This window comes from Macrobrachium nipponense, chromosome 18 (assembly GCF_015104395.2).
Source record: "Macrobrachium nipponense isolate FS-2020 chromosome 18, ASM1510439v2, whole genome shotgun sequence".
NCBI classification, from domain to species: Eukaryota; Metazoa; Arthropoda; class Malacostraca; order Decapoda; family Palaemonidae; genus Macrobrachium; species Macrobrachium nipponense.
Window position 1 is genome coordinate 18,702,523 of NC_087211.1, and position 22,582 is coordinate 18,725,104.

At 49.8% G+C, this 22,582-nt stretch overlaps 1 protein-coding gene across 2 annotated transcripts in view; it reads right to left on the reverse strand.

Annotated features, from left to right (window-relative positions):
• Positions 1 to 22,582, reverse strand: part of LOC135196904 (glucosidase 2 subunit beta-like) — an 80,095-nt gene that overhangs the window by 50,596 nt on the left and 6,917 nt on the right. For both annotated transcript variants that reach the window (XM_064223714.1, XM_064223715.1), the window contains exon 2: positions 9,826 to 9,963. In XM_064223714.1, coding sequence (XP_064079784.1) covers positions 9,826 to 9,963 — 138 coding nt within the window. The remainder of the gene's footprint in view (positions 1 to 9,825; positions 9,964 to 22,582) is intronic.

The following is a 22,582-nucleotide window of genomic DNA, read 5'->3' on the forward strand; positions in this document are numbered from 1 at the left end:
CCTTGGAAGCCTCCCTGGTCGTAAGAGCGAGGGAGGGATCCAAGCCTCTGTCCGATTGATCGGGGTGTGCACCGCAGGATCAATGGTCAGACCTCTGGACCGAGTACTAAGAGAGAGGCAAGCGTATCTCTTCGTACCAGCAATGTAAGAACTTGTTCCTGTACAGGAGCAAATATAAAGTCATGGGTTTGACTCTTGTAGGCATCCACTTCCCCCCCCTTGTAGGAGGAAGTGGTGGATATTCTGCTCCTATCCCTAGTGAAAGGGATAGGATGGGGCTCTGTCATATAGCTCACCTGCATCTCGTCCTCATCCAGCGTAGTGACGACCGTGGCCCTCTGCCCACAGGTAGAGGAGGAGGAAAAGACGGGAAGAGGGAGCCAGTCACTCACTCATTCACACATCCATCCACACAGTCACACCAGGACTCGATGCTGTTTCAGCCTGCGAGGGTCTGGGTTTGCTACACAACTTGTTGAGCAGCCACCACGGGTCCCAAGGAAAAGGTATCCAAGGACCTGTGGGCAATATCCCGAAGGTAGAAGGACGTAAAGGTAGTCTGGTTAGACCAGACCCCTGCCTTCAGGACCTGCGCCACGGAGAAGTTCTTACGAAACGCCAACGAGGGGCCAATACTTCTGACTTCGTGAGCTCTCGGACGGGACGTACGGATGTCGTCACTACCATCAGCCTCATACGCCCTCCTGATGACCTCACGCAGCCAGAATGAAAGATGTGTTCTTGGATACTTCTTTCTTGGTTACCCCGGTGCTAACGAAGAGGCGTCGACACTCAGGCTGAGGTGTCGAGTTTTCTTCAGATCGCGCCGTAGCGCCCTCGCAGGACAAAGCAGCATCTCATCCGCATCATTATCGGTGAAGTCCATTAGGGAGGGAATCGTGAATGACTCGAACCTGTCGTCAGGGATCGACGGTTTTTTCTGGAGTCTTCGCAACGAATTAGTCGGGACGAAATCGAGCGTCAACAGATCCCATCCCCTGGAATGTCGTACATCATAGGAAAGACCATGAAGTTCCCCTACTCTCTTCGCCGATGCCAGGGCCAGCAAGAAGAGGGTCTTGAGGGTCAGATCCCTGTCTGACGACTCTCGGAGTGGCTCGAAGGGTCTTCGAGTCAAACTCCTAAGGACGAGAGTCACATCCCACGCAGGGGGCCTGAGTTCCCTGGGTGGGCAAGACCTTTCGAAGCTCCTCATGAGCAAGGAGATCTCGAACGAGTTCGAGATGTCCAATCCCCTCAGTTTCAGGACGAGCGCCAAGGCGGCTCTGTATCCTTTGACTGTGGGGACTGAGAGGAGCTTCTCTCGGCGAAGAAAAACGAGGAAATCCGCTACCTGCTGAAGAGTGGCTCTGAGAGGAGATAGACCCCGTCTACGACACCAACCACAGAAGACGGCCCACTTCCCTGGTACACAGCTGCAGAGGACTGACGGACGTTTCCAGCCATCTCTGTTGCTGCGCTACGAGAAAAGCCTCTCGTTCGCAAGAGATGGTGGATAACAGCCAGCCGTGAAGACGTAGGGACTGGACTGCTCGGTGGTACCGCTCGACGTGTGGCTGGGCGAGAAGGTTGTGCCAAGGGGGAATCTCTCTCGGTTCCCCTGCGAGAAGAGCCAGCAGGTCCGGATACCAAATGGCCTGTGGCCATTTGGGAGCCACCAGGATCATCCTGAGATTCGGGGGGGTGACCAGTGCTCGACTGATCACCTTGCGAATCAGGCTGAACGGGGGAAAAGGCATAGACGAAGAGGTTGTCCCACGGGTGTTGAAGAGCGTCCTCTGCAGCTGCCCATGGGTCCGGCACGGCCGAGAAGAACACCTGGAGCTTCCTGTTGTGCCGGGTGGCGAACAGATCCACGACTGGTCGCCCCCACAGGTCGAAGAGCCTTTCCGCCACGTCCTGGTGTAGAGACCATTCGGTCCCTATCACCTGATCCCGACGGCTGAGCGTGTCTGCTACTACATTCCTCTTCCCTGGAATGTAGCGTGCCGACAGCTCTATTGAGTGTGCCTCGGCCCACTCGTGCACCTGCCGAGTCAACTGGTACAAAGGGAGAGACACTAGGCCCCCCTGTTTGTTGACGTAGGCCACCACCAGTGTGTTGTCGCACATTCAACACCACTGAGTGTCCCATCAAGCTGTCCTGGAACTCTTGGAGAGCGAGGAACGCTGCCTTGAGTTCCAGTACATTGATGTGAAGGTGCTTGTCATTCTCGTCCCACACTACCTGAAGTCAGCAACTCCTCCAGGTGTGCGCCCCATCCCTCGGTCGCCATGCGTCTGAGAACAGCTGCATTGGTCCGGGGGGGGGGGGGGGAGTGCGCAGAGGCACTCCTCTTAAGAGTTTCCTGTCGTCCAGCCACCAGGCTAGGTCCTGCCTCACCTCCGGGGGTGTCAGTGACACTGGAAAGCTTGGGGGATCCGTCGCCTGTGACCAACTCTCCTTTAGTCTCCACTGAAGAGACCGCAGGTGAAGACGCCCGTGAGGGACTAACTTCTCGAGTGACGACAGGTGTCCGATCACGACTTGCCATCGCTGAGCTACCTGTTCCTGCCGAGACAGGAACTGGTTGGCTGCCTCCCTGAATCTGCTGATCCGCGAGTCTGCGGGGAAGACTCGCCCTGCTACCGTGTCGATCAGCATACCCAAGTACTTCATCCTCTGCTTGGGCTCGAGATCGGACTTTTCGAAGTTCACAACGATCCCCAGATCGCGACAGAACTCGAGCAGTCGATCCCTGTCCTGTAGCAACTGCGAGCGGGAGCTCGCCAGGACTAACCAATCGTCGAGATACCTCATCAGACGTATCCCGTGCGAATGGGCCCAAGCAGACACCAGAGTGAACACTCGCGTGAACACCTGTGGGGCGGTTGAGAGACCGAAGCAAAGTGGCCCTGAACTGGTCACCGTCCCGTCGAGGATGATTCGGGGGAGGTACTTTTCTGGAGGACTGATGAATGGGTATTTGGAAATACGCATCCTTCAAGTCCACTGAAAGCATGAAATCGTTCTCCCTCCCTATGGAGTCGAGCACTGAGCGTTGCCGTCTCCATCGTGAACCGGGTCTGGCGAACAAACCGGTTCAGGGGAGAGAGATCTATCACCGGGCGCCAGCCTCCCGTAGACTTTTCCACCAGGAAGAGTCGACTGTAAAAGCCCGGTGACTGATCCGTGACGATTTCTACAGCTCTCTTGCTCAGCATGGTCTTGATCTCCTGTCTCAATGCTACGTCCTTCGATGACCCTGGAACGTACGACTGCTGTTGGACCGGGTTGGAGGTGAGGGGTGGCCGAGATTCGAAGGGTAATAGATATCCCTCCCGAAGGACATCTACAATCCAGGTCTCGGCGCCGTAGCGCTGCCAAGTTGCCCAATGGCTGGCCAGGCACCCCCCCACTTCCGGCAGCAGGTGAGGGGGAACGCCGTCCCTAGCGTTTCCCCCCTTTCTTCGAAGAAGACAGAGTCTTTCCCCGGGGCTTCGACGCAGTACCGTCTTAGCCACCGAGGAAGCGCTAGCCGAGCTCTTAGACTTGGCCGCAGTCCGAGGCTGCCCAGAAGCCTTCGAGACTGCCTGGTGAACCAGACGGTCACTGTCGTCAGTGCGCCGTCTGTCCACCGCAGCGTCCACCATCTCTCCTGGGAAGAGAGACGTGAACTCCGTAAAGGTCCGTTGCGAAGTCCCAACGCCGCTTCACGGCCCGGCCGCCCCCTGGAAACCCGAGTAAGGACAGCGTCCTTCGTCGGAGAACCAGGTTGGCCCACAGGTTCAACCGTCTGGTGGGCAAGGAAGGAGATGGCTCTTCCTCCAGACTGGCAAAGTCTCCTAAAGGCCGAGTCATCTTCGGGAGAAATTCCCCCGGAGTTGGCTGCGACCTTAGATACTGTGAGGGACCACAGATCTAGCCAGGAGACGGCCTGGAAAGCTGCCATGGCGGTAGATTCCAGGTCGAGTGCCTCTTGTTGCGAGAACCATAGGTTCTCGGACAGGAGCTGCTGCAGAGGACACACCCGGAGATCAGCCTGGCTAACTCCGGGTTCACACCTGTTTTGGGCGGCAATCGGGTCTTCAGATGGCACGTAAAAAACGCCGCTGTCGCAGCAGAGGAGGTGGAAGCAGCTTGCTCGACCTGCCAGACTTGAGCGAACCGTCTTGTCCGGAGACAAGCGATTCAACCTGGTCCAGCACTGAGTCCGCAAGCTCAGAACGCGGCAAACCCACCGTCGGTCTGGGTTCCCTCTTCGGGCCCCAGAACGACTCGAGCCGGGACGTGGGCTCGGAAGGTGGGAGCGGCGATCCTTCCGCGAGGTCGTTGTGCTGACGAATCAGCGCAATAACCTCGGCAAAGTTCCTCTGGATCTCAGGAGTGACTGCGTCCTGCGGAGTCGGACCATCCAGTCCCTCAAACAGGAGCATCTCCCGAGACCCTCCTCCCTCAAGGGGAGGAACAGCGACGGACCCCTCTCGGTCTCCTCCAACCACTTGTGCGTATGACCTGGCTGGTCCGAGAACCGTGCCTGGTACGTACGACGACGTGGTGGGATCCTGAGGGGCGCACCCCTCACGATCACTCCTCAATACCTCGCCCCTCCCGGTGTAACCCGAGGAGGTTGAAGGTATGGGAGAGGCAGACCTGACGCTCCCTCCTCGCTCGCTGGCAGAACCAGCGGGCTTGGAAGACTGCAGGCGATCGTCAACCCGCGGTGGCGATCGAGCTGCAGACCTAGTCGAGCCGTCTCGCTGTGGAGAACGGCTGGACCGAGAACAGCGGCCCCGGTCTCGTGTGTCAGAAGGGCTGGTGCTGGTCGCCGTACCCGATCGCTCTCTGTTCGAGTGACGGTCAGGCGACCGGCGAGCTCTACTGTCACGGTGAGACCGGTGCGTGTCCTCACGGCGCGTCAGTTCGCTGGTACCAGCCGTGGCTGGTGCCGGCGAACGGGGGGACCTCTTCCCAGCCTCAGCCCGTGGCCGGTCATGGACCGTCACGTCCGCCCGGGTAGCCAGCTGCTCGCCACGAGAGCGAGAGCTGGTCTGGTGAGAGTCGCGTGAGCGGCTGTCACCAGTCTTCCGCTCCGTGCCGTGAACCTGACGCTGAGCGGACTCAGAGGTCTGGTTCCTGGCTGCACGGTCGCTGTTAGGCGACCGTACACTCGGTACCTCTCGCGAACGAGAGGCCGAGACGGATCCTGCTGCCGTGGCCGAACCACTACCAGCAGGTGAGGAAGTGCCGGTGTTAGCCGGCACTCCTCTGGTCCCCGTAGTCTTCTTCCTCGCGGAAGAAGAGACGGGTCCTGGCCCCCGCCCAAGGAGCAGGGTGACCAGCGGAAGAACCCCCCGTCTCACCAGAGCGAGACGGGCCCTTAGAAGTTCCCGAAGGAGACTTCTTAGGGCGACCTTCTTCTTCTTCGGCGGGGGAGCCTTAGAAGAAGAACGGGGGAAGAGGCGGCAGACGACGACGACGACGAAGAAGACGATGAAGACGACGACGACACCTCCTCCTCTTCTTCTTCTTCTTCTTTCGTCAACCTCCTCAGGACCGACGTCAGATCTGTCATCCAGAGCGGAGCCGGGGCTGCTGTTGCCGAAGCAACAGGGCCCGGACGCACCTGTCCGAACAGTCAGCATCGGGAGCAGCGGGGCCAGGAACAGGAACAACGTCAGCAGGTGCAGGCATCACAGGAACAGCAGTAGAGACGGCAGGGGCAGGTACAGGAACAGCAGCAGTAGTCATCAACGTCACGTCCGAGAACGGCGGCTGGGCAGGTACGGCAGGTACGGCAGGCTGTGCAGGCTGTCCAGTTGGACGGACCAGCGGCACAGACATCCTTGGTACCGGTGGGAGGTCCAGGGGCGAGCTCTTCGGGCACACGAAGTCCGGTCGCGGCAGCACGGCAAACCCAGGTGGCGGCATCACACTCCCCCGTGATACGGCAACTGGCCCCTGCACCGATGTAGTAGGTGTTACAGAGACCGCGTGCGGGGTGTACACCAGGTGAGGAGGTGAAGCGTAGCCAGGTGTTGTGAGGGTCGTGGTGGTGGTCGTAACCGTCGCATGAGTGACCGCCACGGAGCCAGCGAGATGGTAGAGCAGCCCCTGGACACTCGGCACGCCCTGCAGTCCCAACGATGCCCACACCTGTCCGAGGTCGTCCTTCGCGGCAACCGCACCTGAGGAAGTCAAAGTCGGGTGATTAGCAGGCTCCTCTACCCGCTCGCCCGAAGACGAACGGATAGAGGACCCAGAGTACAACTCGACGTCAGGGTATCTAGCGCCCTCCTCCACACTCGACAAGTCAGGTGAGGAGAAGGACCTAGAAACCCCCCCCGAAGGGGAAGGCGCCAAACGTGGAAGCTGAGCGGGCGGCAGGAAAGACGACGAAGTGTCCGTAACCAAAGGAGTCGCGGGAGAGCTTTCCGACGACTCCTTTGCAGGCCTTCGCTTCTTCCTGCCCTCATACAAAGTCCACTGCGCCTCCGACCAATTATTGCAAACTTCACATGGCTCTGCTCGGGTGCATTCGCGCCCCCGACACCGAGCGCACAAAACATGTGGGTCAATTTCCGGGAATGAGCGGAACTTCCCGCATTTACGCCCTTCGATACCCGGGGCATAGTCTCCGTGGGGTAGCGAGGCGAGGAGATTCCATAATTGACCAAAATATCACAAATCAATGAAAAAAGGGGAATGATTGTACTTACAATGATTCTTTCATACACAAACACAACCAATACTTAAGGAAAGCAAACGACGAGAAGCGGGCAGAGAGCGTCGAACACACACGTCTACTCGCTGTGAGGCCGAAAGCAAAAGTGATTTGTTTACCTCCCAGTCGCGCGCGCGCGCCTGTCGGACAAGCAGTTAACTACCGAACCCCTTGTTCGAAAGCTTACGACCTATCCAGCTGCCGCTAGTACCTTCCTATTGTAAAAGGACCGAAGGTTTGTATGCCGTGTCGGAACAAATTAATAAACTAAAATCCTCCAAAGTCGCTCTCCGTGTCCGTATCATCAAATACTGCTCTGAATTCTTTGCCATCAAGGCAGTCATCATATTCGTCATCTTCCAGATCTTTAATCATTTCATCTTCATCTCCTGCATCTTCGTATAGGACATCGTCAATTCATATGGAAGGTATAGTCTTGTCACCGTGGCGAGCTCTCTGGCGTGGCTTTTAAAGATCTGCCCTTATGCTAATTTTACAAAAACAACAACTGCCCGTGTGTGACAGACCTTTGAATGTCCTTGAGACAAACCCTGAGGCTATAATTATAAGATTATAAGGGGTTTTCATTCCCAGGTACTTTAATGTCCTTCCTATTCAGCCCGGCTCTCTCTCTCTCTCTCTCTCTCTCTCTCTCTCTCTCTCTCTCCTCTCTCTCTCCTCTCTCCTCTCTCTCTCTCTCTCCTAAATCTTATAGCTGTCCGAGCGAGAACTTTTTTTATGGGACAACATAGGCCCGCATTTCGCATTTTCCATACCGATTTATTTTGTATACGATTGGCCTTTCTCGGCTGTGAAGTTTCTGTCTATCCATGGCTGTGAGATGACCAGGAATAACTTGTAAGTCGGTGTCAAAGTCACTCCACACTTCAGTCAGGCCAAAACTTTGCCATATCGCATTCAAGCAATATTCAGTCATTGTTTCCTATCTATTATTTTCTCAGAGAGAGAGAGAGAGAGAGAGAGAGAGAGAGAGAGAGAGAGAGAGAGAGAGAGAGAGTCTGTCTGTATACGATTGTTTATTTTCTCACTCGTCAAACTTACTCTGTTATGCTTTATTTCATATTTCCTTGCTCACCAATTTATTCTATACCTACGATATTAAGAAATCAAGATATGTGTAGAAGGGAGAACTGCCTCCAGACTGTACAGTCAGTATGGATTTAAACGCACGTGCACACTGGTGAAATATTCGCAACAGCACCAAAATGAGATGCCCTGTTGATAGAAAATCTGACTCCGTTTCTTGTTATTGCATAAAAAAACTTTATCAATCGTGAACCTACATAATTTATTTAGAATTCTGCGCAACGGAAAAGATAATATTTGATATCTGTAATGGGAGAAATGGTTTTATCTCTGTTGTTGTTATAAATTTGGCAGATATGCGATCAAACATGTGGTGGACCCAAAACAGCCCAGCCAGAGAGCTCCGCTCATTTTGTAAATACTATTGTTTGGCGTGCTAGGCTTACCCGATTCATTTGGGTGTGAGCTGCAGCTGCTGCTACTGCTACTCAAATAATCGCATTTTTCTTACTAATCCCAAGAGTTGACCATGGAAATTCCCAAGATTAACCAAAGAGAGAAAGAGAGAGAGAGAGAATACACTAATAAAAACAAAGACTACGTACTGTATGCAAAGCACACCCATCATCGTTAGCTTCCCGTGTGTTACGTGTAAACGTTCATTCTAAGAAATTCACAGAGTAGTATAACTAACACCTGATTGGCTGGTTGGTAGCCATGGAGATCTGTTATCCAATGACTGCCCTCTGATTCTGTTCTATTTATCAGGGGGAACCATATGCCGTGGCATGGACTACTAAGTATTGAACGTTACCATGTTCGTGATTTTCTGACTGCTGACGGCAAAAATTACTTGATAATTTTCTTTATATAATTATTTCTTCGTGAAAACAATAATATAATATGATAATTTTAACTTTAATGTATACGGGTATGAAAAATACCAGTGTGTCGTAGCGATGCATCATCAATATAGTGGTATGAAAATACCACATGGTGTTGTAGCGATACGTAATCACAAAGTACAAAATCCTTTTCCCGGACATCCTCAAAATTTTACGACTCTTCAACTGCAAGATCGATATGGTGAAATATATTATATAGCCATACTTATTGTTGACATTCACAAGTTGAACTGCAAAACATTATTAGATTTTGATTGTTATGTACGTATATTTTTTACGTTTTACGGAATGTTTGTTTTGAAAATAATAGCTATTAGTGAACATATGATATTAATTGTCCCACTATTTTATTATAGGTGATCTTAATTATCTGACATTCATGTAACAGTATTATATTAATTTATTTAAATAAACTGTAATTGATAAATAACAATAATGAAAAACATAAAGGAAAAAAATGTTTTTGCTGCAGTAGTGATGTTTGTTTGATTATGCATCTGACCTCACATTTCCGAGATTGAAAAATTCCAAAAACCGAAACATCGGAATGTGTGTACTGCACATTTTTTTAAACGCACACAATGTCTACACATTTACTGATACCCGTTCGTGAAAGATTCAAATTACAGTATTTATTTCTGAGAGAGAGAGAGAGAGAGAGAGAGAGAGAGAGGAGAGAGAGAGAGAGAGAGAGAGAGAGAGAGAGAGAATGATTTAGGACTCCTAGGCGTGTTATTTTTACAATTATTTTATTATCTTGGTATTCTTTTTTAATCTTGAGATCTTCTATTAAATTCTCGAGATTAGTAAGAAAATTACCGTAACTTCACTAACAGCAGCACACATCTGAACGACTCAGCCATTAGCACGCTAAACCACCAACCTTATGAACTGACCTCGGAAAAGGAACTCGCATGATACATGAGATACATGACAAAACCACTGTTTATTGGTGTAAATTTTGGGGTCGCATGATATGCGAGATCGCACGTTACTCGAGTATATACGGTAATTTTCATACCTGAAGGAAAACTTCCATGCAACTTTATATGCTACTACATAAACCCATTTCTAGACGCAAACAGTCTTTCAAACATTCGCACTAGAGCTAATTAGTACAAACTGTAAAATGTTAAACCTCAACTCACCATTAGGGCACGCTGAGGTCCCAGGCTCATCACTACCATCCTGACAATCGCAATAGTCATCATTCACATAAGCGAACGGTATCGTGCCAGACCCATCTAGACAATGGAAGTCTCTAGTTGGATCATAGAATGATGCCTCTGAAATGTAAAATTTAGCATTAAAATAAAGTATAAAAAAAAATTTTTAAACAAGATTTGGATGAGCAGTATTTCATATCCATATAAGTTTTGCTATAAACCATTGATATTTCAGAAGTTGACAATGGCATTTAAGAAAATTCAGTAAAACTGCTCGTTGGTTGATGCATGGCCCCAGGTCTCTGATATCTGGTGCACAAACTAAACAGGCAGCTGAGGACTGATGTATGAAGCATGTAATTTGGCAGCTGACACCTTGTGCACATTATAACCAGGACTGCCAGATTTCTTCAGCGCTCTGTGCCCAAAATATTTTTATTTTTACACCCAGATTAAACCATTTTACGCCCAGGTCTTTTATTTATGTTACATTTTTTAATTATAAAAATAATGGACATCTTTAGCTTTTATACTGCCAAATCCAGTTAAGTGAATACTACAGGCAAGAATGAGGATTATAATGACCAACCACACTTGGCATATATTAAATTTTTATTCAGTTTTATCACTCTTCTGCTTCTTTCACTAGCACATGTCACCAATGGTATTACTATTACTATCATTATTATTAGTAAGATTATCATCATCCTTATTATTCTCTATCAAGTTTCAGAATCTATTTTTTTTTATGTCTTCTGCCTCTTTCACTAGCATATCACCCTAATAGTATTACTACCTCTATTAACAAGCTATATCAGTCATTGATTAGAACGTTGTAAAACTCATTTTAATTGTACTTTTAACCATGATTTATATTTCTACTATCATAATGATGTGAAGATGATGAGGAGTCGAGATTGAGAAAAAAAATAAGAGATATCTTGAGTACCTACCTAGATTAGGTCTCTGAAAATCGGGAATCCCTATTCCAAGATGAGTACATAGTACTAGGGAGTTAAATTACTTTAACTGGATTCCTGAGCCATGTATGAGGTCAAAGAAATAATCCTTTAATCCAGCAAAGGGTTAATGGTTTCTGCTTTCTTGAATCATTTAGGTTGTTTACTCCACATTTTGAAAAAAAGGAAAAAAATAATTATTCTTTAAAATCTGGTTTTATGTTTCTCGCCCAGATTTGATCTGAGCGGCATAAATAAATAAATAAATACAGGCAGTCCCCCGGTTACGACGTTTCGAGGTTAAGGCACTTTAAAATTATATCCATCAGAAATTATTTCCAAGGTTACGACGCATGGTCCAGGGTTATGAAGCCTACAACACTCATCTGGCAGAAGAAATATGACACCAAAAATGCAAAATAATCAATATTTGACTTTTTTTAATGAAAAATGTATTAAGAATGCAGTTTACATAGTTTTGAATGTACCCAAAGCATTAAAAGTAAGGTTTTCTTAGGATTTTTTATGATGTTCCGATTTATGACGATTTTCGGGTTACAACGTGTCTCAAGAACGGAACCCCCATTGTAACCCATGGACTGTCTGTAAATAAAAAACAAGCCCAGGCTCATTATTTTACATCCAGAATTTTCAAATTTGGCCCCTATACGCCCACCTGGCATCTCTGATTGTAACCCGTTACAACTGGATGGCATATTTAAGGAAATTTTCTATATATACAACATGATATCTTTCAAGTTTAAGCATATTCCTACTAAATTACATTCAATTTCTGTACTGATCACTACAATTACTGTTTTACAAATTTTTAAATTATACTGTGTAATTTGTGTTTTTCCTAAATACTGCATACAAACCAGAGCCTTTTTTCTAGTATTCCTCTGTATGAGTTAAATTTAATCAATGAAACTTGGTAACTGGGTAATTAACTGGTGGTTATGGGCATAAGTCAGGGCAAAACCTCCATACTCAGCTGCTGACACCAAACACTCTTCCTTTTGTTTTTGAAATGTTAGCAAGCCTATTAGCCATACTGTTTGCATTTCTGGAGCACTGATATACAGATGGAGTAAATCCTTTGCCTACACATCAAAGACAAACAAGCTGCATAGGTGTGCACTCCAAATTACCTTTGATGTGTCTAAGAACAGATGCATTTTTGGAGGGGGAGAACTTACAGAAGCTCCTACCAAGTGGTTCATATCATCCAGCCACCAAGCAAGGCCATCTCAGATTTCTCTAGACTGGGGAAAAAAACAGACAAGATTGGCCTAAGACCATCCAGAGCTGCTGTGTCGCCAATGAGTCCAGCATAAGTAAAGATGCCCGTGAGGAAAGGTTTTTCAAAAGACATCAGGTGGCCAAGGAATAAGGTAAGCTGATTGTTCCTGTCAGGGCAGGAACTTCACTACTACATCCCAAAGCTTCCTCACACATGAGTCTGACTGAAAGATTTTTGCTTCTCCCAAATCTATGAGCATGGACAGGTAATCTGCTGGCTGCTTGGAAATGAAATCTAATGTATACCAGTTTGCTATGATCCTCAACTTCCGGCAACTTTGTCTCAAATGACACCAGAACCAACCAATTGTCCAATAATGCAGCAATGGGTTCAAGCTGAAACCAAGATGAACACCCAAGGGGCTAACACCAGTCTGAAGCAAAGGACTTTAAACTGGTAAACAATCCTATTGCAGACAAAGCAAAGGTAATTCCAAGAGTTCTGATGAAATGGCACCTGGAAGTACCTTCCTGTCCAGGTCTACATAAGCTAAAAGTCACCCACTGACAGAAACTCAGTGAGACCTGTGCTGGTAACCTGCAGAACCTCTTGAACCTCCCATTTTCCCTGTGTGGAGAAGGATGAAGGAAAAGAGGAGGACAAGGAGGATGAGCTTGATAAGGTAGAAGATGAAGTGGAAGGGTGGAGTTTGGATTTCTTGGCTCAGGCTTTGCTGAAGAAGCATCTCCAACTGAAAGCACTAATGACAGGATGGTCTCCCTCGTCCTTAATGTGGAAGCATCAGAAGCAGGCAGAGTGAGCGTAAGTGGCAGAATAGGTGGTGTTTGGCACATAAGGAAAGCAGTAGACTAACTACTAAGCTACTTCTATCCAACTTCCTCTACAGAAACTTTCCAAAGACAGCAACAAATCTACCCCTATAACATAGTCGTGGGGGATCTACTTAAACAGACGGCAGGAAGAATTATACCACTTGCTATTGCCTTTTACACCTCCCCTACTGATACAATTTTAAGTGTAAACAAAACACCAACATAAAAGCAAATTCGTTCTTAGCAGTCAGTACGAGAGTAACAAGACACTGTCACTCAATAGCAGCTGAAGAAAAAGTGTTTGGTGATGGCACTGGCAGTTAAGCATGGGGTATCCCCCCCTCACCACCTTAACAACCTTGTTACAAAGTTTTGATAACCAATTTCAATTCAAGCTAAGGAATACTCACACGTTTTTATGTAGGAACAATTATCATACAGCCTAGCCTAGGCAAACCACGGTATAAACTGTTGTCCTATCAAACCATTTTGTAGTGGCAGTTCAAAGTAAATGGAAGTGTTGTTAGATCTTAAGTAGATCCCCACATTCAACTAAAACTCATTACCTTTCTTTGATTTCTTATCAATTTCAAACATTCTAGGACTTAATGGCTGACAAAGAGCCACAACTAACAAATGGCTAGTGAGAGACAGTAGAAATCTTGCTATACAGAAGATACGTTAACAAAGCAGACAGTGTGAAAGAATTTCTCATATATTTCCGTTATTGAATTGGAATCCTCTGATGTGGTGGATACCACACAGACTCTAGTCCGCATATTAATGTTACTTCTATTTCTTTAATCCTCTTTAGAGCAAAGAGCTTTTTACTATCATTTAAAATAAATTTCCCGCTATATTTCATAAATTATCAACATTGTCACATAGAAAGTAAATGTAAAGGAGCTGGCAGCACGATTTTCATTATTAGGCACCAAAAAATGGCAAAAAGCCCATAGAATCCTGCAGCAGCATGCATAAAACTTTGAAAAAACACATAATATTAAACTAAGACTGCTTGTTGTTGTTCGACTTCCTCTACGTATATAACCTCTCCTAAAACCTACTGCAATTAAGGGGGGCCACAATGGAAAATTGGGGTGTTTGGGTCAGGGATACAAAAGATCAGTCATTAAGGCCACCAAGTAACCTAATGTACCCTACCTAACCCAACCTATGTACCATAACTATCATTATGGCAGAAACATCAGTAACAAATGGATTTTCACCCTGCAACTGCTTGGAGCAACTAGCCACAGCCATATCTGCCAAGAAACTAAAGCCCTGAGAACTGGAATGTATTGTTCCACCTGAAAGTTTGTTGAAAATCCATACCACAAGAAAACCGGTTGTTTGTCAACAAATGGAACTGCTACTGGCCAAACATACATAACATAAGTATTTCGAGGCTTATTTAAGCAAAGACATTGAACTGAACACATTAACAAACAATAAAGGTAAATAAAAACATGAAATTTTCATTATTAAAATGACAATTTGTCTAAAATTTGCATTTTTCCTAACTATACAAACCTGAGGTCCTTTTACAATAGGAAGGTACTAGCGGCAGCTGGATAGGTCGTAAGCTTTCGAACAAGGGGTTCGGTAGTTAACTGCTTGTCCGACAGGCGCGCGCGCGCGACTGGGAGGTAAACAAATCACTTTTGCTTTTTGGCCCAAGCAAAAACTGCAGAGTGAGGGGTGGCATGAGGTGGGGCTATGTGTAAAAGGACCTCAGGTTTGTATAGTTAGGAAAAATGCAATTTTAGACAAATTGTCATTTGTTCCGACACGGCATACAAAACCTTCGGTCCTTTTACAATAGGAAGACTCACTTCTTGGTGGGTGGAATCTGAGTCTTTTGTGAACAGACTGGTGTTCGCCCAACCTTGGAAGCCTCCCTGGTCGTAAGAGCGAGGGAGGGATCCAAGCCTCTGTCCGATTGATCGGGTGTGCACCGCAGGATCAATGGTCAGACCTCTGGACCGAGTACTAAGAGAGAGGCAAGCGTATCTCTTCGTACCAGCAATGTAAGAACTTGTTCCTGTACAGGAGCAAAGTTAAAGTCATGGTTTTGACTCTTGTAGGCATCCACTTCCCCCCCTTGTAGAAGGAAGTGGTGGATATTCTGCTCCCATCCCTCGTGAAAGGGATAGGGATGGGGGCTCTGTCATATAGCTCACCGGCATCTCGTCCTTATCCAGCAGGGTGATGACCGTATCCCTCTACCCACAGGTAGAGGGGAAGAAAAAGATAGAAAGAGAAGCCAGTCACTTTCTCATCACTATCTATTCATACAGTCACACCAGGACTCGATGCTGTTCAGCCTGCTAGGGTCTGGGTTAGCTAGACGACGTGTTGAGCAGCCACCACGGGTCCTAAGGAAACCGATCCAAGGACCTATGGGCAATATCCAAGAGGTATAAGGAAGTTGCCGGTGGTCTGGTTGTACCAGACCCCTGCCTTCCATACCTGCGCCACGGAGAAGTTCTTACGAAACGCCAACGAGGGGCCAATACTTCAGGACTTCGTGAGTTCTCGGACGGGACGTTACGGATGTCGGTCCACTACCCATCAGCCTCCTACGCCCTCCTGAAGACCTCACGCAGCCAGGACGAAAGAGTGTTCTTGATACTTCTTTCTTGTTGACCCCTTGCTAACGGAGAGGCGTCGACACTCAGGCCCGAGGTGTCGAGTTCTCTTCAGATAGCGCCGTAGCGTCCTCCCAGGACAAAGCAGCATCTCATCCACATCATTATCTGCATGACGCTCCCGTACTCTCTTCGCCGATGCCAGGTCCAGCAAGACGAGGGTCATTTGAGTTCCCTGGGTTGGCAAGACCTTTGGAAGCTGCTCCTAAGCAAGGAGATCTCGAACGAGTTCGAGATGTCCAATCCCGTCAGTTTCAGGAGGAGCGACAAGGCGGCTCTGTATCCTTGACTGTGGGAACTTAGAGGAGCTTCCTCGGCGAAGAAAAAACGAGGAAATCCGCTACCTGCTGAAGATTGGCTCTGAGAAGAGATAGGCCCCGTCTACAACACCAACCACCGAAGACGGCCGACTTCCCCTGGTACACAGCTGCAGAGGACTGACGGACGTTTCCAGCCATCTCTGTTGCTGCGCTACGAAAAAAGCTTCTCGTACGCAGAGAAGGTGGATAACAGCCAGCCGTTGAATGAAGAACGTAGGGACTGGACTGCTCGGTGGTACCGCTCGACGTGTGGCTGGCCGAGAAGGTTGTGCCAATGGGATCTCTCGTGGTTCTCTTGCGAGAGAGCCAGCAGGTCCGGATACCAAATGGCCTGTGGCCATTGGAAGCCATCAGGATCATCCTGAGATTCGGGATGACCAGTGCTCGACTGATCACCTTGCGAATCAGGCTGAACGGGGGAAAGGCATAGGCGAAGAGGTTGTCCCACGGGTGTTGAAGAGCGTCCTCTGCAGCTGCCCATGGATCCGGCACGGCCGAGAAGAACACCTGGAGCTTCCTGATGTGCCGGATGGCGAACAGATCCTCGACTGGTCGCCCCCACAGGTCGAAGAGCCTTTCCGCCACGTCCTGGTGTAGAGACCATTCGGTCCTTATCACCTGATCCCGACGGCTGAGCGTGTCTGCTACTACATTCCTTCCCTGGAATGTAGGCGTGCCGACAGCTCTATTGAGTGTGCCTCGCCCACTCGTGCACCTGCCGAGTCAACTGATACAACGGGAGAGACACTAGGCCCCCCTGTTTTTGTTGACGTAAGCCACCACCGTGGTGTTGTCGTACATCAACACCACTGAGTGTCCCATCAAGCGGTCCTGGAACTCTTGGAGAGCAAGGAACGCTGCCTTTAGTTCCAGTACATTGATGTGAAGGTGCTTGTCGTTCTCGTACCACACTCCTGAAGTCCGCAACTCTTCCAGGTGTGCACCCCATCCCCTCGGTCGATGCGTCTGAGAGCAGCTGCATGTCCGGGGGGAGAGTGCCCGGAGGCACTCCTCTTAAGGGGTTCCTGTCGTCCAGTCACCTGGCTAGGTCCTGCCTCACCTCCTGTGTCAGTGACCATGGAAGGCTTGGGGGATCCGTCGCCTGTGACCAACTCTCCTTTGGTCTCCCTGAAGAGACCGCAGGTGAAGACGCCCGTTAGGGACTGGCTTCCCGAGTGACGACAGGTGTCCGATCACGACTTGCCATTGCTGAGCTACCTGTTTCCTGCCGAGACAGGAACTGGTTGGCTGCCTCCCTGAATCTGCTACCGTGTCGATCAGCATACCCAGGTACTTCATCCTCTGCTTGTGCTCGAGATCGGACTTTTCGAAGTTCAGAACGATCCCCAGATCGCGACAGAACTCGAGCAGTCGATCCCTGTCCTGTATCAACTGCGAGCGGGAGCTCGCCAGGACTAACCAATCGTCGAGATACCTCATCAGACGTATCCCGTGCGAATGGGCCCAAGCAGACACCAGAGTGAACACTCGCCGTGAACACCTGTGGGGCGGTTTGAGAGACCGAGAAGCAACGTGGCCTGAACTGGTACACCGTCCCGTCGAGGATGAAGCGGAGGTACTTTCTGGAGGACTGATGAATGGGTATTTGTAGATACGCATCCTTCAAGTCCACTGAAAGCATGAAATCGTTCTCCCTGATAGAGTCGAGCACTGAGCGTGCCGTCTCCATCGTGAACCGGTCTGGCGAACCAACCGGTTCGGGGAAGAGAGATCTATCACTGGGCGACAGCCTGTCGTAGACTTTTTCCACCAGGAAGAGTCGGCTGTAAAGCCCGGTGACTGATCCGTACCGATTTCTACAGTTCTCTTGCTCAGCATGGTCTTGATCTCCTGTCTCAATGCTACGTCCTTCGATGCCCCTGGAACGTACGCCTGCTGTTGGACCGGGTCCCAATGGCTGGCCAGGCACTCCCCCACTTCCGGCAGCAGGTGAGGGGGAATGCCGTCCTTCCACTGTGAACGTCGTCTGGTTGGGGCTGATCGAGACCTGACAGGAGAGAGCCGATACCGCTCCGACTCATTCCAGTCCTCGTCGAGGTCGAAACCTCAGGAGGACCGAAGGGATATATAAATACGATGTCCGAAGACACGTAGAAACGCCTCTGTCGCAGTAGAGGAGGTGAAGGAGCTTGTTCGACCGTCCAGAACCGAACCGAAGAGAGCCTCCTTGTCCGGAGACGAGAGACTACCTGGCTCAACCCAGTCGGCAAGCTCCGATCGCGGCAGACCCACCGTCGATTTGGATTCCCTCTCGGGCCCCAAACCGACTCGAGCCGAGACGTGGCTCTGCTGGTGGGAGCGGCGATCCTTCCCCGAGGTCATTGTGCTGACGAATCAGCGCCGTAACCTCGGCAAAGTTCCTCTGGATCTCGGAAGTCACAGCATCTTGCAGAGTGGGACCGTTAAGCCCTTCGAACAAGAGCATATTCCGAGAACCTTCCTCCTAAGAAGGGGGAACAGCGACAGCCCTCTCGGTCTTCCCCATCCACTTGCGCATACGTCCTGGCCGGTCCAAGAACCGTGCCTGGCACGTAGGGCGTCGTGGTGGGATCATGAGGGGCGCACCCCTCACGATCACTCCTCAATACCTCGCTCCTCCCGGTGTAACCCGAGGGGAGTTGAAGGTACGGGAGAGGCAGACCTGACGCTCCCTCGTCGCTGCTTCGCTGGCAGGACCAGCAGGCTTGGAGGGCTGCAGGCGATCGTCAACCCGCGTGACGATCGAGCTGCAGGCCTGGTCGAACCGTCTCGCTGTGGAGAACGGCTGGACTGAGCACAGCGGCACTGATCTCGAGTGTCAGAAGAGCTGTGCTGGTTGCCGTACCCGATCGCTCTCTGTGAGAGCGACGGTCAGGCGACCTGCAGGCTCCACTGTCGCAGTGAGAACCGGTGCTTGTCCTCACGGCACGTCACGTCGCTGGTTCCAGCCGTGGCTGGCACCGGCGAACGCGGGAGGACCTCTTCCCAGCCTCAGCCCGTGTCGGTCGTCGGGACCGTCACGTCCCCGGGTAGCCAGCTGTTCACCGCGAGAGTGAGAGCTGGTCTGGTGAGAGTCGCATGAGCGGCTGTCACCAGTCTTCCGCCCCGTGCCGTGAACCTGACGCTGAGCGGACTCAGAGGTCTGGTTCCTGGCTGCACGGTCGCTGGTTAGGCGACCGTACACTCGGTACCTCCCGCGAACGGGAGGCCGAGACGGACCCTGATGCAGTGGCAGAACCACTGACACCAGGCGAGGGAAGTACCGGTGTTAGCCGGTACCCCTCTGGTCCCCGTTAGTCTTCTTCCTTGCGGAAGAAGAGACGGGCCCCGCTCCGAAGGAGCAGGAGGACCAGCGGAAGGAACCCTCCCGTCCCACCGAGGTGAGACGGGTCCCGAGAAGCTCCCGAGGAAGCTTCTTAGAGGGAGGAGGCGACCTTCTTCTTCCTCGGCTGTAAAGCCTTAGAAGTCGAAGGGGAAGAGGCGGCGGCCGACGACGATGAAGAAGATGAAGACGACGACCACGACACCTTCCTCCTCTTCTTCGTCAGCTTCCTCAGGACAGACGTAAGATCTGCTATCCAGGGCGGAGCCGGGGCTGCTGTAGCCGAAGCCACAGGGCCCGGACGCACCTGTACAGACAGACCAAAGTCTGGGGTAGTACCAACCCCCCACGAACAGGGACGACATCAGCAGGTATGGGCATCTCAGGAACAGCAGGCACGGCCAGCACATCATCGGTAGGGACAGCCAGCGCAGCAACGGCAGGAACAGCCAGCGCAGCAACGGCAGGGACAGCCAGCGCAGTAACTGCATGGACAGTCAGCCCAGAATCGGCAGGTACGGCAGGCAGCACCGGAAACACAGGAAGTGGAGCAGCAGCCAGCAACATCCTCGGTACCGGCGGCAGGTCAGGGGCGAGTTCTAGGGCAGCGGAAGTGTGGTCGCTGCAGCGCGGCAACCACGAGCGGCGGCGGCACGCCCCCCTCTCGGTACGGCGAACGGCACTTCACAGCGGCTGTAGGCAAGACTGTTACCACGTGAGGCGAGTACACCAGGTGAGGAGGGACGTCGTCACCTGGTTGCGTGGTCACCACTCCATGGGTGACCGCAGTAGGCCCAGACATAGAACCGCAGACCCCTGGACACCAGAACGCTCTGCAATTGGAAGGACGCCCATACCTCACCAAGGTCCACTCTCGTGGCAGTAGCACCTGCGGAAATAATAGTAGTAGCGATTAATGGTGGGGGGAAATCCCCTCGTGCGGGGGTTTGATCCTCCCGAACGAGTGGAAGACCCCTAATACAATTGTACATCGGGCACCGAGCGCCCTCCCCCGCGCTCGACGGATCGGGCGAGGAGAAGAACGCCGATAACCTCCCCCCCCCCCTAAGGGGATGCCATCTGTGGGAACTGAGCGGGGGGGGGTCTCGTTCCCCACCCCCGCACAGTACCCATGTACCCAACAACAAAATAAGAGCCCTAGAGCAATCGTGCCATCGGCACGAATACAAGGCATAAGGATCAATTCCCTGACTGAGCGGAACTTGAACCAAATAATATTGATGCAATCAATAATAAGGAACAAAATGAAAATGCATCTTGCAAACGATTCACTTCACAAAGAATAAGGGCTCGGATCGAGCGCATTCGCGCCCTCGGCACCGAGCGCAAGGGTGAAAGGTTTCATTCCTTACCTTTATGGATCAAGGTTTCTGGAAACCTTGATCCATAATGAATTGATGCAATCAAGAAATATATGAAAATGAAAAGACTACTGCGCTTGCGATTTCACTGTTCATACAAAAAAAAATAAAAAAACGGGGAAAAAAAAAAAAAGGGGGGGAAGGGATCAATTCCCGTGAATAGCGGAAACATTGATCCCAGTCAACAATGCAATCTCAAAAAAAAAAAATGAAAATGCAAAAAGAACTGCACTTGCGATTTCACTTCATTCAAAAATAAAAAGGGGGAAGGATCAATCTCCGGGTAAGCTCGGAAACTGATCCAAAATGAGTATTGCTACAATAAAAAATAATATATGAAAATGAAAAAGAATACTGTACTTGCGATTCCACTTTCATACTGAATAAGTTTCCGTGTCGAGCGCATTCGTTCGGCAACGGGCATACAGGTCAAAAAAAATATAAATGAAAAGAGCACTTACTTACGATTTTCATCTACACATTTCCAACCCAATATACGCTCGGAGCGAGCGCTCCCGCCGCCCTCGGCACCAGCATACCCAATCCGAGGATCATTCTGGGAAATGAATTCCCGCAATTACGCCTTCAGTCCCGGCACTCGGGTAATCGGAGGGCGTTGTGAACCAAGATCCTTTAATTCACAATTGAATTCAATGAAATGATTGTACTTACAATTCAGTTTCACTAGATACATAGAAAAAGAAAAAACACAATCATGCGAAACGCAAACGACGATGAAGCGGGCAGAGAGCGATGATACACGTCCACACGCCAGCAGGCCGAAAGCAAAAGTGGTTTGTTTACCTCCCAGTCGCGCGCTGCGCGCCTGTCGGACAAGCAGTTAACTACCGAACCCCTTGTTCGAAAGCTTACGACCTATCCAGCTGCCGCTAGTACCTTCCTATTGTAAAAGGACCGAAGGTTTGTATGCCGTGTCGGAACAAATGAAGTTTTATTGTATACTTACCGAACAATTATAGAGCCGTGATTTCCACGAGCGGCAGGATACTAAATTCAAATTTAGCGCGTCGGCGTCGCCAACACTGGTGGTGATGACGTCATCTCCCTCCACTCGCGGGAGAACCAGGTACAACTGCCCAGGTGAATCCAATTCTTTCTGCCCGTCCGTCCACCTAAGGGGAGGAGGAGGGTGGGTATAATCATAATTGTTCGGTAAGTATACAATAAAACTTCATTTTAATAATGAAATTTCATTTTTATTGTAGTTGTCTTACCGAACAATTATAGAGCTGATTACACATTTATGGGAAGGTGAGATTCAGTGGACCACTAGTATTTTTAAATGGTTACATTTATTGCAATACCAGTAAACACTCAAGGTGTCTGTTGTACCTTACCTTGTAAGAGAGCTACAGCAGACGTTACTGCCTCTGGTCGGTGCTCTTCTTACTATTGTAGAGGAATTGGAATTTGTCCAAAGTTAGCCTCTACAGGAGTGGAATCCATTCCGTAGTTCAAGCGAGTCAAGGCTGACTGACGGAGGATAGTAACAACAAAGATTGCCCTTGCCCTGGGCTAAGACCAGAAATTCAATCATACAAAACATTTGTCACCAACACCAGATTTAAAAACATATATACCCAACCATTGTAAAATCTGACCTAACAGACTGGTGAGTATCCCAGGTACTCAGTACCCCCCAGCTTCCCTTGAACTCGACAACCTATTCAAGGTGAAAAAGTTAGCATAGAGGTGACGACCCCTGTGCCGTTTCTCCCAACACCATGCCAGAAACCGCCACCGGACCTAACGTTTTTACAATTCTCGAAAACCGTTTCTATCTCTTTGAGATAATGACTCGCAAAACCGAATTCGATCTCCAGAACGTCCTCTGAAGAATCGAAGCTAAAGATAAAGTTCTTTCTGAATGCTAAAGAAGTTGCCACTGCTCTAACCTCGTGAGCTTTAAACTCTCAGAACGGAAAGATTGTCGTTCTCGGACTGCGAGTGAGCTTCCCTGATAAGCTCTCTAAATAAAGAACGATATAGCATTCTTAGAAAGAGGACG